The 12,352-nt window shown below is 39.5% G+C and overlaps 2 protein-coding genes across 9 annotated transcripts in view; both read left to right on the top strand.

The window, feature by feature from the left end:
* Window positions 1-9,349, top strand: part of LOC110056743 (protein Wnt-5a-like) — a 38,625-nt gene extending 29,276 nt beyond the window's left edge. For 7 of the 8 annotated variants that reach the window (XM_020763261.2, XM_020763265.2, XM_089273571.1 and 4 more), the window contains one exon: window positions 6,218-9,349. In XM_020763261.2, the coding sequence (XP_020618920.1) occupies window positions 6,218-6,730 (513 nt within the window). In that variant the 3' untranslated portion in view covers window positions 6,731-9,349. Of the gene's footprint in view, window positions 1-2,867; window positions 4,182-6,217 lie in introns of those variants that run through there. The other variant, XM_020763260.2, reaches the window with a different exon arrangement.
* A 952-nt stretch (window positions 9,350-10,301) lies between these two features.
* Window positions 10,302-11,614, top strand: LOC110056841 (uncharacterized). The gene has a single exon (XM_020763394.2). It carries the CDS (start codon window positions 10,694-10,696, stop codon window positions 11,180-11,182), a length of 489 nt encoding a protein of 162 aa, XP_020619053.2. The 5' UTR covers window positions 10,302-10,693; the 3' UTR covers window positions 11,183-11,614.
* The last annotated feature ends 738 nt before the right edge of the window (window positions 11,615-12,352 follow it).

Genomic DNA, 12,352 nt, shown 5'->3' with positions numbered 1-12,352 from the left:
TTTACACTATTTCTCTAAACGACAACATAAACTTCGACACTTCCCTAACCAAATTAAGTCAAATAATCAACAAAAACTTAATGTTATCTAGCTATTATGTTTGTGTACAGAATAAAATGTATAATAGTATAGTTGTTTCCTATAGTTCAGGAATCTAACTTGCTTACGACAAGGAATATCCTAATTTCGGCTTGGCCTTTCCATTATACTGCGTTCGTGCTCAAACCCTACTCTTCTCTAGATCCTTAACAGAACTTTCCTAAGTACGTATGTTGATAGCATTTAGGGTGACGAAATTTCTGCTCAGAGGCTCTATTTCGTTCGGGCAGTGTACGTGCAAAAGTTGTAACTTAAATGATTTCAAGTTTCGACTTGAAATTTTCGCCTTTCCATTACTGGCCTTGCTCTTGTGTTCAGACTCTACTTTAAGGGTCCATTGGGATGTCTTTAGAAAATATTGTTATAACGTCTGAGCTGAAGGTATTTCTGCTTGGAGGCAGCATTTATTCGTCCACAAGCACAAAGTCTTCCAGTGTCAGGCAAATCCAAGGAGGGTTGTAATTCAAGTCAGTACAAATAATGAAACATCTTTCAATGCACCAGGGCAGTTTTTGCAAAATTTTTCAATCCGGTTGTTACCTTAAAAAGAAAACTCGTTCATTGCCTTGGTAGGAAATGTTCATTACTTTTAGTTTGCGGTTTTGTTAATATCTTCTTGCTAGTAGTTTCACTTCCTTTGTCGACTTGTTATAGAAATAACCGCGATGTTTTTGACTAGACTTTCTGCAAGGAGACCTCCAAGGAGGAAATGTGGTAATTTCTGAAATGAACAGGGAATTCCTTCGACGTTAATGGAAAGGTTTGGACAGTTATTGTCGAGTGCCTTTGCTGTTAATTCCGTTACGATTCAGGGAAACACATTCGGTAAAATTGTCCAATTAACCCTTCTCGTCTACCTTATTTCCCAGGGCTTATTTCTTTAGTGAGCTGTCGGCACAGCGTGCACGTAAAAAAACTGATTTTGCGGCCCTCTTTGTGTCCCACCCTAGTCATTGATATGTATCTTATTACCCGTGTAGATAAATATCAGACAATATTATTTTCTTTGAGAGGTTATCTGTCATCGGTACAGAATTCTCTCGAGTCAACTCCTTTCCGTGACCGCTCCCCTTGTATCAAACGTTTAACGGCCACTAAAAAAAACAGATTGCCGCTTTTATTTCCTAAATTATCAAATATGTGTTTTATCTTACCGACAAAATTACATTTTTGACTGTATGATGTTTTTTCGTAGACACCGGCGCGAAACGACTTGGGGCGACTTCTAGATTTTCCATGTTCACAAACTTAATGGACACATTATTAACTTCAAAATTAAAAGTGATTTTGTTGCATTCATTGAGAAGGGTGAGACAAGAATGAATTCTCTTCATTTCTGAGCAAACCTGACTCTTTTATCAGCAAGTGTGACGTAATCTTGGGTCCCAAAGTAGATAAAGTCTTACAGGAAATTGAAATATAAATTATTAAGGGAGCACTGTAATCTTTCTATCTCGTGCACGCTGTGTACAGAAGACCAAAACCCACCTCCACTGCAAGCCTAAAAATAGTTTAACCGTGTATGTCAGAGTAAACAAGCTATAGACCCATAACGGTGGGGAGAATGGGTAAAGGTTTAAAGATAGATGCACAAGGCTTACGCTTCCAAGTTCTTCGTTACTCTGCATTTCAGTAATAGCTCTGCGGTTCCATTTAATTTCAGCCCATTTTATTCGCATACATTGCATACCGTGTCATATGACATTTTATAGCCGGAAATTTACTCTTGCGCAGGCACCGACACGGACTTGACCATTGTTTTGAATACTCGGGTTGAGGACGGCATTTTAACAGTTATTCTTTTTACCTAGTTAGTATGGTTAATCTAGCTGTCATCTGGCAAACTCAGGTCAAGGTTAACCGTGCACACACATTGCATTTGCTACTCCTCAGAATGTAAAAAATCAATCGCCGCAAGCAGCCGTTGTATTGACATGTGAGGAGACTTCTTGTCTGGTACTCCAGCTCCCGTTAGCCTTCAAAATTAGGAAACGAAAAGAGTTCGTCAAGCGTTTCTCGGATTGGAAGTTTTCTTCGAGTTTCTCTTGATTTGGGTCATTTGTTGGTGAGGTATTCCATGGTCTCACACTTAAAACCAAACACAAGCTTCCCACTAAGACCAAAATCAGTTCATATTTGACGTTTTCTATATCTTTACTACATTCGCCCAATAAGTCATGCCAAATTACGCCCAATTGCCATATCATGTGCAGTATTGTTCGATATCATGAATCACCATTGCTTAGTTGATCTTGCGATCAGTTGCTTTTTATGCCATTTCCTTTCGTATTCACCGATTCCTCAAGTGTTGTGAGGTACTAGACTGACTTACAGAGTGGATGGTAGTTTTAACGTCATCGGAATCCATCGCAGATTGTGGTATATCATTATTATTTTCTCCACAATTCACTGTTTGAACCACTAGATGCTGTGTCATCATGATGTCCATTCTGGTTCAGTTTACAGTTTATTTACATGTATAAAGATTGTTGTCTACACTATTTGAGCTCATTCTGAAGCGTTCACTGAGGTTCGAAAGTCATCGTCCAGTTGTGGTTGTCTCATCTCCACAATTCTCCTTGTGCATTGGTTTTCCATCATCCACTTTGTGAAACGTAACCCGAGACCTGCATTTTGCCCTTCAGTTGAAGAGCTGTTCAGTGCCGCAACTGGTAACTCCATTGTTACTTTCACGTATCACCAGCGATTTCTCCAGATGCATCGGTTTCTGAACAGCAAATAACCCTTGTTGTTTTCATCACGTTTAGGTCGTGCAGGCAAATACTGTAATCAGGTGCAAGTGTCACGGAGTAACGAGTTCTTGTGAAATGAAGACGTGCTGGAAAGAGCTCGTCAGGTTTTCTAAGATTGGACGTATTCTCACGACGAAGTATGATGCGGCCAGCAGAGTTAGATACGACAGAAGAACTGGACGGATCATGAAAGCCTCCAGAAAAGAGAACGGCTACACGAGGGTCGGAAAACGCAGAAGCACCTTAAGCAGACCAACCACAGGCAATCTGGTATTCGTGGAACGCTCACCTGACTATTGCGAACGAAGTAAAGAAGATGAAACACTAGGAACCACTGGCCGAGAGTGCAAAACTGACATCGAGGGTCATGGCAGTTGTACCGAACTGTGCTGTAGACGAGGATTCCGTCGAGATGTGTCTATTGTCCAGCAAAGGTGCCAGTGTAAGTTTGAATGGTGCTGCTACGTCAAGTGCAAGACGTGCGACAGGGAACAGATCAAAAACGTTTGCCTCTAAGTGTGACTAATATCTACCAAGCCAATCCAAGACTTGTTTTATCTCACAAGAGCAAGGAAGCGACTGTTTACGAACTGACATTGATGAGCAATGCAAAGATACAATGTTTGTTTGCATGGTTACGCCTGACAGAGAAAGTTGAACATGCAACTTAGTGGAGTGAAACTTGACATTTACGAGCAACGAGAAGGGAACACCCTGACGTCTGCTTTTCTGAGAAAAAGTTTCCTATTTTACATCCGCGACCGCTCGATTCATAAGTTCTAAGAAGTGATACGGACGATCTCTATGATTAACCTTTCTGTTTATATATTACATGGCCAGTGCGTGAGACATAGCTATATAGACTAAAGCAAAAATATCTCTTTTACAATACTGATATAATGTTCGAGAATTCTTAACTGGTACATAACATGTTGGATTGTGTGGAAGGTATTCTTTCAAGATTTCAAATAAGCTTGTCACCTAATGTATAAAGCTTCAAGATAAACGTTTTTGATATAGTTTACGTTAAGTCTGTAAAATAGAGAATTTACCATTTATAATATAAAGACATATACCAACTGTCCATGGACATATCTGTAATTTTGATACCATTTACCTTATACAAATACTTAGTCTCAAAATTACAGCAGATCTCTGAAACTTTCACTTCAGTTCTTCCTACAGGAAAAGTTCAAGAATAGGAACGTCAGTTAAACTGGCCAAACATTTTAGGGTCGTTTAACCTCTTAGCAATCCCGAAAATAAGACGACTTTTTGTCAAATTTTTTGATAAAAATGAGAATAAATGTGAACTTTAAAAATTTTGAACTAATGCGAAAGCGTGGTCTTCCACCCCTCACATCAATGCATAAACATATTCTGGAGCTTTTTAGTGTAACGGTTTAAAAATTGCGTTGTTTATCGAAACTAATAGCTGAAAATTGTTGACTAGTGAGATTTACCAGCCAGCGCGAATAAAGGACTTCTCATCGCTAGAGGCTGGTTTGGCCGCGATCGATAAGAGGCAGTTGTATTACTAGTTTATAAGTCCTTCTAATGAATCCACAGTCACACTGATTTTGTTTCTAAGCCTTTTTGGAGCAAAACATGTTTTGGTCGTGTAAACGGGACAGTAGACACTAAGATTTCTTGTCGGCAGTAAAACCTTTGAATGCCGGTCGCACCAGTTAAGTAATACTCAGTCGCAGAAATCTGATCGCTGTAGATAAAAGGGAATAATGGGAACTTTCATCTTACTAAATGTCATAATTAACAATCAATGTTTATTCACACATTCACACAGCAATTTCTAATCGTCTTTAGCTAAATACAGCTTACCATGTTTCGGCAACGTCAGAACTGGTGAGACAAATTCCTTTCATCGATGCATGTCAAAGACAAACTTATTACATTGCACCAAATGAGATTTCAAATTTCCAAATGCAGCCCAAAGTTTCACTGCTTGCGGTTTAACCAGATAGTAAACTAGAGTAATGATCGACTTTTTTCTTTTTTTTTTTTCGAAATCCCACAATGAAGTCAACGCCTGAACAGCTTTCGTTTGTCTTGTTTCTGCCTAAGAAATCTCATTAGGGAAACCTAGTCTAGGTGAAATATGTAAGTTAGTAACAAAAAATAATGATGATTATTTTCCTCACGTGGTACCTGATCGTTACGTTACGATAAAATAGATGATGTAATCTTTCTGTATCACGGCGGTTTCCCTGTGTGGACATTGGTGCACAGCTTGGTGCTCGGTATAACACTTGTTCTGTTTGCTCAGTCTCAGCATGATTGATTATTCTATTTTTCTGCACAATATAACGTAGTTTATGGAAGCAAATACCCCTAGACCCCATGAACCTGGCAAATGACCAGTTCACCGCAAGTCTCCCTGTATTTCAGTGGTTAGAGAATGCATCAGTCCAGCATGTGGAATTTCGTAGGTTGAATGTCAGGGACTCAGATGTTTCTTTGAGCAGTGAGCAGCAACCCTTACGTATTCCTTTCAATGGATCTTTTTGGACCATCTCACGCGCGACCGCCGTTCTCGTCTCTTCAGCCCTTAAATCCTTTTAGATAAATTCAGATCATCTCCCTAATTCTGCCACGACGAGATGAATGCTACATGGGACGCGCGTCCTTTATGGAACTTGAGCGGACGAACTCGAATTGGCCAATCGTAGTGCGCAAAGTCCTTGAATATTCCTTATAAAAAGTTATGATTCATGTGCCTTTGTCACGAGATTGAGCCTTCGAAAAGGCTTCTCTTATTCATAGAAGTACATGTTAGGAACACTCGAGAAGTGTCTCTACCCCGCATAGCGTCCCTCGTGTGCCTCCGAGTCTCATCTCCTCGGCTAAAAGATTCCCGTCTGCTTATGTAACTTAACAATGCACTACTTATTTAGCTTCTTACAGCGAGTTTCTCCGAAATTGTTCCAATTTGCGATATATAGTATATAATAACATAATAACTATAACATAATAATATATAATAGTAATGTATAGTATATACTATATAATTACATATATTATAAAATATAGTATACTATTTAGACCTAATGCATATATATTTTATTTGATTCTGCCCAGTAATTTTATTATCACCTTTTTGTACAGATTTATTTTATATTGTTAGCTTTCTTGAGCTAAGTCCATTTGACACTTGTCTCTTCATTGTCACCATTACACTGTACCATCGTCATCGTCATAATCATCCTCTTCATCATCATTATCATTAATATTATTATTATCCTCATCATCTGTGACAGCTACTCGTCCGGTAATGATAAATCACTTATCTGTCTCGCACTCTGTTTGCAATGTCATAAATGTGGTATTTTTATTTACTTTCCACATAGGTTGTAAGTGAGGAAGCGCGTGTCTTTTGCAAGTGTCATGGCCTCTCAGGATCGTGTAACATTAAAACTTGTCAGAGACATATTGCCGAGATCCGAGTGATCGGCGACTTGCTGCACAAGAAATACGACAATGCTCTTCGCGTTAAAATGGAGAAGAAAAATGCGATGGATATTCTTCAAGTTATGAAGAGGAAAAAGAACGGTGGAGGTCGTCGAGATAACGCCAAATTAAGAAGCACCCATAAAAAGCCACCCAGCGACGCCCTGGTTTTCTTGAAGGACTCGCCTAACTACTGTGTCAGAAGCGGGAAGCACGAATTTCCAGGTACTGTAGGACGAACCTGCAGTATTGAATCGTATGGCACGGATAGTTGTGAAGACCTATGCTGCGGTCGAGGACATAGGTCGGCAAAGGTCACGACAACGCACAGATGCAAATGTAAATTTCATTGGTGCTGTGAGATACGATGCGACAAATGCACGAAAGTAGAGATACAACACACGTGCAGGTGAATACGAGTCACGTGGCCACGCGCTGGAAAGACAAATCTTGAAGATGACGAGTGGTATGAACACAAATGAACTTACAATGCGATGTACAGGCGCATATTTCTTCAATTTTAGGCAGTTGCAGAAAGCCGTTGAAGCCGACTCGGAACTTGTCAAGTGTGTTAGTGTAAAGGCACTTTATCGGGTTAGCAGCTGTAAAAGCAAACTGACTCCTGGACAAGTGAAAAAGAATAGTTTCGGTGTTATTCACAACGTACAAACCTTGCTTCAAGGTTTTGCACGAATGCGCTGAACAACGCAATTGGCGCATTCTTAAATTTTTTTATGTAATGTCCGTGTATTGGCTTTCATTCAGTAGTGTTTATTATTCAAATAATGAATTAATGAAGGGTTACAAAAGAAAGATTAGTTCGCTGTTAGCTAGTTTCTGTGGAGCACTGTAATATATTATTATAGTTACAGTTTAAGGCTGTGTTTGCACTTGGTGCCGGTGCCCGAGCACTGCGAGTGCCTGGGCACAAAATAGGGTTGCATTCAGACAAGGTGTGCTCTAAAGATTCAAGTACCCTTTAGTGCCCGAGAACAATATGGAAACCATGTACCCGGCAACTGTGCCCAAATTCTGGTATGAGTCACTTGGACAAAAAGTGTGTTCACATTAGTACCCAGCGAGGATCGTGTTAGGGCACCAAGTGGTGACATAGCCTAAGTGACTCCGTGTTACAGGTTTCGCCGGTTGTGTGAGCCTGAATAGTTTATGATGTAGTTGTAGTCTTATCACTTTGTGTTTGCTCTCGGAATCCATTAGAGTGAGCTGTTGATCCTATTATGTGACTGAGGATTTTACTTCATTGCACTCGCTGAGAACAGGAAAACTTATCATTTTGAATTTTCACTCAGTTTACAGAGCCGTGACCAGTAACAAGCGAACCGAGAAACTTGCCTTAGTGAAAACTTTGAATTTATTTATTTCAAATTCTCGAAGAGGCCATGCGTTAAAAAAGTAAATCAATATAAAAGAAGCGTTTTTTCTGATATTGCCTCGGTAAGAATTTTAGTCTGGCTACGGGCTTGGTGTAAATAAGGCGCACGTGTTCTCACGTGTAATTTTCTCAGTCACATAATAAATGACTAAGACCACTTCCACACTTCGTCGAAGATATTTGAAAACGTAGCTTTATTTCGACTGTTAGGTCTACCGTCCACACTAATCCGTTACGAAAACGGAGCTTTTCGAAAACGCTCTTTAAACCGGAGGAATTTGAAAACGCCGGTCTTTTGTTTTCGTGTGGGCGGAAAACATTTTGAAAACGGAGCTTTTCGAAAAACGATGACGTCAGTCACGATAATCATGTAATTTTCCTGACCGAGGTTTCCACAAGCACAAATCAAAAATGACTGGTGATTGCTGCATTTTAAAATTCCTCCGGCGTATTGTGGACGGACAACAACAACAAAACACTTGATACGATTTCAGAGTGAAACTCCTGTTTTCAAATTCCTCCCGGCGGCGTAGCGTGGACGAGGACAAACTGTATAGAAAAGCTCAATTGAGGATTTTCACTACACCTGGTATTTGAATTTTTCTCCAACTGTACTTGCCTAAAGACTAGTGCAATTTTGAGAGAATGTTGAAATATGAGTGAGAATAGCATATTATAATATCTTGATCTTCCTTCTCAGAGCTATCATTGAAAGAAATATGTGATAGACAGATAGGAGATAAAGTTTGAAACAAAAACGTTAATCGGTTTGATTTCTAGTAGTTCGTTCTAAATGTGGTTTTGTTAAGTTTTTACCTGTTGGTCTGGCACTTGTATTTATTATTTGTAATTTCCACGTATTCTTGTAAGCCTATTTAAGATGCTTTCGTTGGAAACTACTTTTTGGGATTTCTTTCCTAGATATAAAATCTCTTTCCTATAGGAGACTTCTTCCTCTCAAGACCAACCAACGAAAGAGCTCGTAGCAGTAAACGAGTCTTAAAGTGTTTTATTAATTGTGGTAAAAAAAAGAGCAGTGGGAAAAGAAACACACTAAAATGAAACAAAGAAAACCCGTGTGTTAAGGGATAAACTGTTGACAGTTTCCATCAAATTCTTTGCATTATCAATTAACAGAGATTGTAGCATAAAGTACGTTTACGGGCAGTTTTTTGTAGATGTTATTTAGCGCTTATTTAGCATGGTTAGTCTTGATTTATTGATTGTTTTATAGTCTTTTCTGTATTTTCCTTGCAAGGCCATAGCTAGCAACAGGCAAACCGAGGCACTTGCCTCATTCATTTTTATTTTCTTTTTGTTGTTTATAGTCATCACAAACAGCCTGTATAGCTATCAAGGGAATTTTAAAATGGACATTGCCTCAGTCATAATTATCTTCTGGCTACAGCCTTGCCTTGTATAACTGTGATGAAGCGTGAAATCTACTGACTAACGAACTCAGTACTATAGCAAAAACATATAGAGTAGAGGTTTTTCAATGTCATATAGGTCTATTTAACGGAATTAATTCCTCTAGCTTCCAGATTTCTAAACATCAAACAGAAGGCATTAGGGATTGTCCAGATTTAAGAATTAAATCACATGTGGAGTTTTAGGAATAATATACTTTAGTAGTGACTCTGCTGTGTTCTACTGTATTTGAGCCCACCCATAACCCCGAAAAAGAGTTGTACATGATAAGCCTAGGGCTTAAGTGTTCTACTCGTTGTCAATTTGAAACCCTTTCTTGTCCTTTTTCTTCTTGTAGCTTGAGTTGTTTATGTCTACAGCTATTTTCTTTCAATCAGAAGGTCGAGTAACAAATATGCATATAACATTGGAAAGCAGGGATGGCGCAGTGGTGAGAGCGCTCGCCTACCACCAATGTGGCCCGGCCTAGTGCCATATGTGGGTTGAGTTTGTTGTTGGTTCTCGCCTTGCTCCGAGGGTTTTTCTCCAGGTTCTCCGATTTTCCTCTCTCCACCAAAACCAACATCTCCAAAGTCAAATTCGACCAGGATAGAGGACTTGCATGAACACCATCTAAGGCTGGTGTGGCCTCCTCTCTAAATATTCTAATTTATTTATTTATTATATTTTATCAACCAGGCCTACTCACGAGAAAACCAGGCAGTTTGGAAACCCAACCTCCTTCCCCCATCCCCCACCCCCTGCCCCTTCGTACGATCCGCACTGTCCATTGGGACAAACCTACTTCGGTGCAGTCCTCGTACATGGTTCATAATAGTTAGCAAATCAGACACATTTTTTAAGGGTCTACACTCATAAAGCAAATTACAATACACACGAGACTGAGATGAATTTGAAGATGCATTGAAGTTTTTTTTTTTTTTTTTTTTTTTCCCTCGTGTAACGTACTCATTTTCGCGGAAAAGTTCTGTTGTGAGGACAAAATATTTTGTCCCCGCAATATGTTGCATAACCTTCAGCTGGTTTGAATTCGTACGTCATGAAGTAGGAACAAAATGAACTCAATTTTCAATGTCGCATGTAATGCACTGCTCCGCAAACTGTGCCCACTACTACATGAAAATGAACCAATAACCACTTCGTATGCACAGGATTACGTACTGACCCTGCAACTTCTTACGCGCACGCACGAGAGGGCTTCTCCCCTCTTCGCATTCCCGCAACATACTCCCCTGGCGTATGCCGACCTTTACAATATGAGTCTTTTAACAGGAGAAATCAGCCATGACGTGCGCGCGGTTGATCTAAAACGAAGGCGCGTTATTCGAGCCGTAAAAATTGAAGAAGACCTGATCAGAAACGCGAAATGCAACCTGATTAGAAAAACACAATTGCTATTGTTTCTTAAGTTTAATTAACTGTTAATTTACCCGCTGTAAACTTGTGTGCTACCTGTTGGATCTCGAGTTTTAGGAGTCGTTTCACATCAATATTTAATCACCTCATTTTGTTGAAGTTCATTCAGTGGTTGGAAACTCTCGGGGTTGTTAAAATGGAGCGTTTCGTCTTTATCGTCTTTCTGATATCTCTCTGCAATGCTATCTACGGCCTGGAAAAATTACCTGAAGTGACTGTTACGGGAAATAAGAGCCTCGCCGCAAAAGTTGAAAATGGCACGATGGTGGAAGATGGTGCGTCAAAGGTGAACTCCTCTCGTTTCAGATCTCGACCTGCTTTGTTAATGTTGTCTGTTGAAATCATTAAAAACGGAAATCGCTCAAACAGCACGGATAAGGCGCGTGACGGTTCGGAGATTTTCGTTGTGGATGGCGGAAACACGCCGGAGGAAATTTCGTTTTTCGAACCTCCCAAAGCCTCGCCGTATTTTCCACGTTTTAGTGAGATTTCGATGCGAACTCTGTACTTGATCGTATGCATGTGTTTGTTAATTCTGCTTCTTATGATCGTCAAACTGCTCGTATCAAGAAGAGAACGTAAAAAGGATTATGATATGGTGACCAAAGGTGAATTTGACGCTTAAAACTGAACAAAATGGATCACGAATCACAGACATATGGCTATTGTGCTCTACCATGGTAAAAAGGATTTTCACGTAACCGGAAAATCCGGTTGCAAGCTGGTTTGCAGGAACCAGAACTCATCGCATTGTAAACTGGATTGCTTTGTTTGCTATGTTGTTCCTGGAAAACATCGCTTTACGCCGTGGAAACACTAAAGTAGGAAGCCCCATGTTTAGTATTGACATGAATAATCTTTTAATATATACTACTGACAAACCACAATCGAGAATGGGCAAAGTGTTTTGTAAAAGATCAGCAGGTTGCAAGGATCTTTGTAGCTTAGAAAGTAACTGATCAACGAACTTGCCATTTTTTGTGTGCTTATTTTTAATAAATCGTTCCAAATAATAGGCACAGTGGCTTAAATAATCAATAAATTTTTTACTAAAGTATGTGAGGCCAGTTGTATTCCCATATAAATAGTTGGTTTTAAGGCCAATTTACATGTACACCTCTTACTAACCGAGTTCGAGGTCCCTACTGTAAGTTACGGACCGAGTTTTTTCCTCTTCGATTTCATAGATCGAAAGGGAAAAACGAGGATCCGTAACTTACAGCACGGACCGAGAAGACGAGCTTAGTAAGATAGTTATTATATCTCTACTGTGTGCCTGACGGGTTCGGGAACGATTTCTATTCACGCGGAACGGCTTCAAATTTCTCACGCACCTCGAAAGCAAAACAAGCCAATTTGAAATCGTTGTTAAGTCGTTAGCACGTTTTAATACACAATTTAAAGTAAAAGAAAGTTTTAAACTTTCATTTGCTATAAAAGTTAGGAACAATTGGTGGTAAATCACGAAACATTTTGGCAACAAAACAGCTTTAGATTTTAGCTGGCCGTACAGTAGAATACGGCCCGTTAAATTGACCAATCACAGCGCGCGTAGTAACTGAGAGATATAACAAAGATAAATGCTCAGTCACCTTCAAGTTACTGTTTTTCTGGCTCTCTGATTGGCTTACAAAGTTCCGGTTAAACACGAAGTCTTACCTTAAATGGAAACTGACGAGCGATTTGCTTACAATTTTTTGTCGAGGCAAGAAATGTTACCAAAGGTTTGTTAAAATCAGAACTAATTTTAATACATAGAACATTTGCAGAATATCGCTCACCGATGAGATGCACA

Source organism: Orbicella faveolata, unplaced genomic scaffold, assembly GCF_042242905.1.
Source record: "Orbicella faveolata isolate gen_17 unplaced genomic scaffold, um_ofav_v1 contig_35, whole genome shotgun sequence".
In the NCBI taxonomy this organism is placed as follows: Eukaryota; Metazoa; Cnidaria; class Anthozoa; order Scleractinia; family Merulinidae; genus Orbicella; species Orbicella faveolata.
Note: the sequence above shows the minus strand (reverse complement) of the source record. Positions and strands in the feature narration are given on the sequence as shown.

Excerpts from the sequence above, each read along its gene's own strand:
- LOC110056841 (XM_020763394.2), top strand. The coding sequence starts at position 10,694 with ATGGAGCGTTTCGTCTTTATCGTCTTTCTGATATCTCTCTGCAATGCT.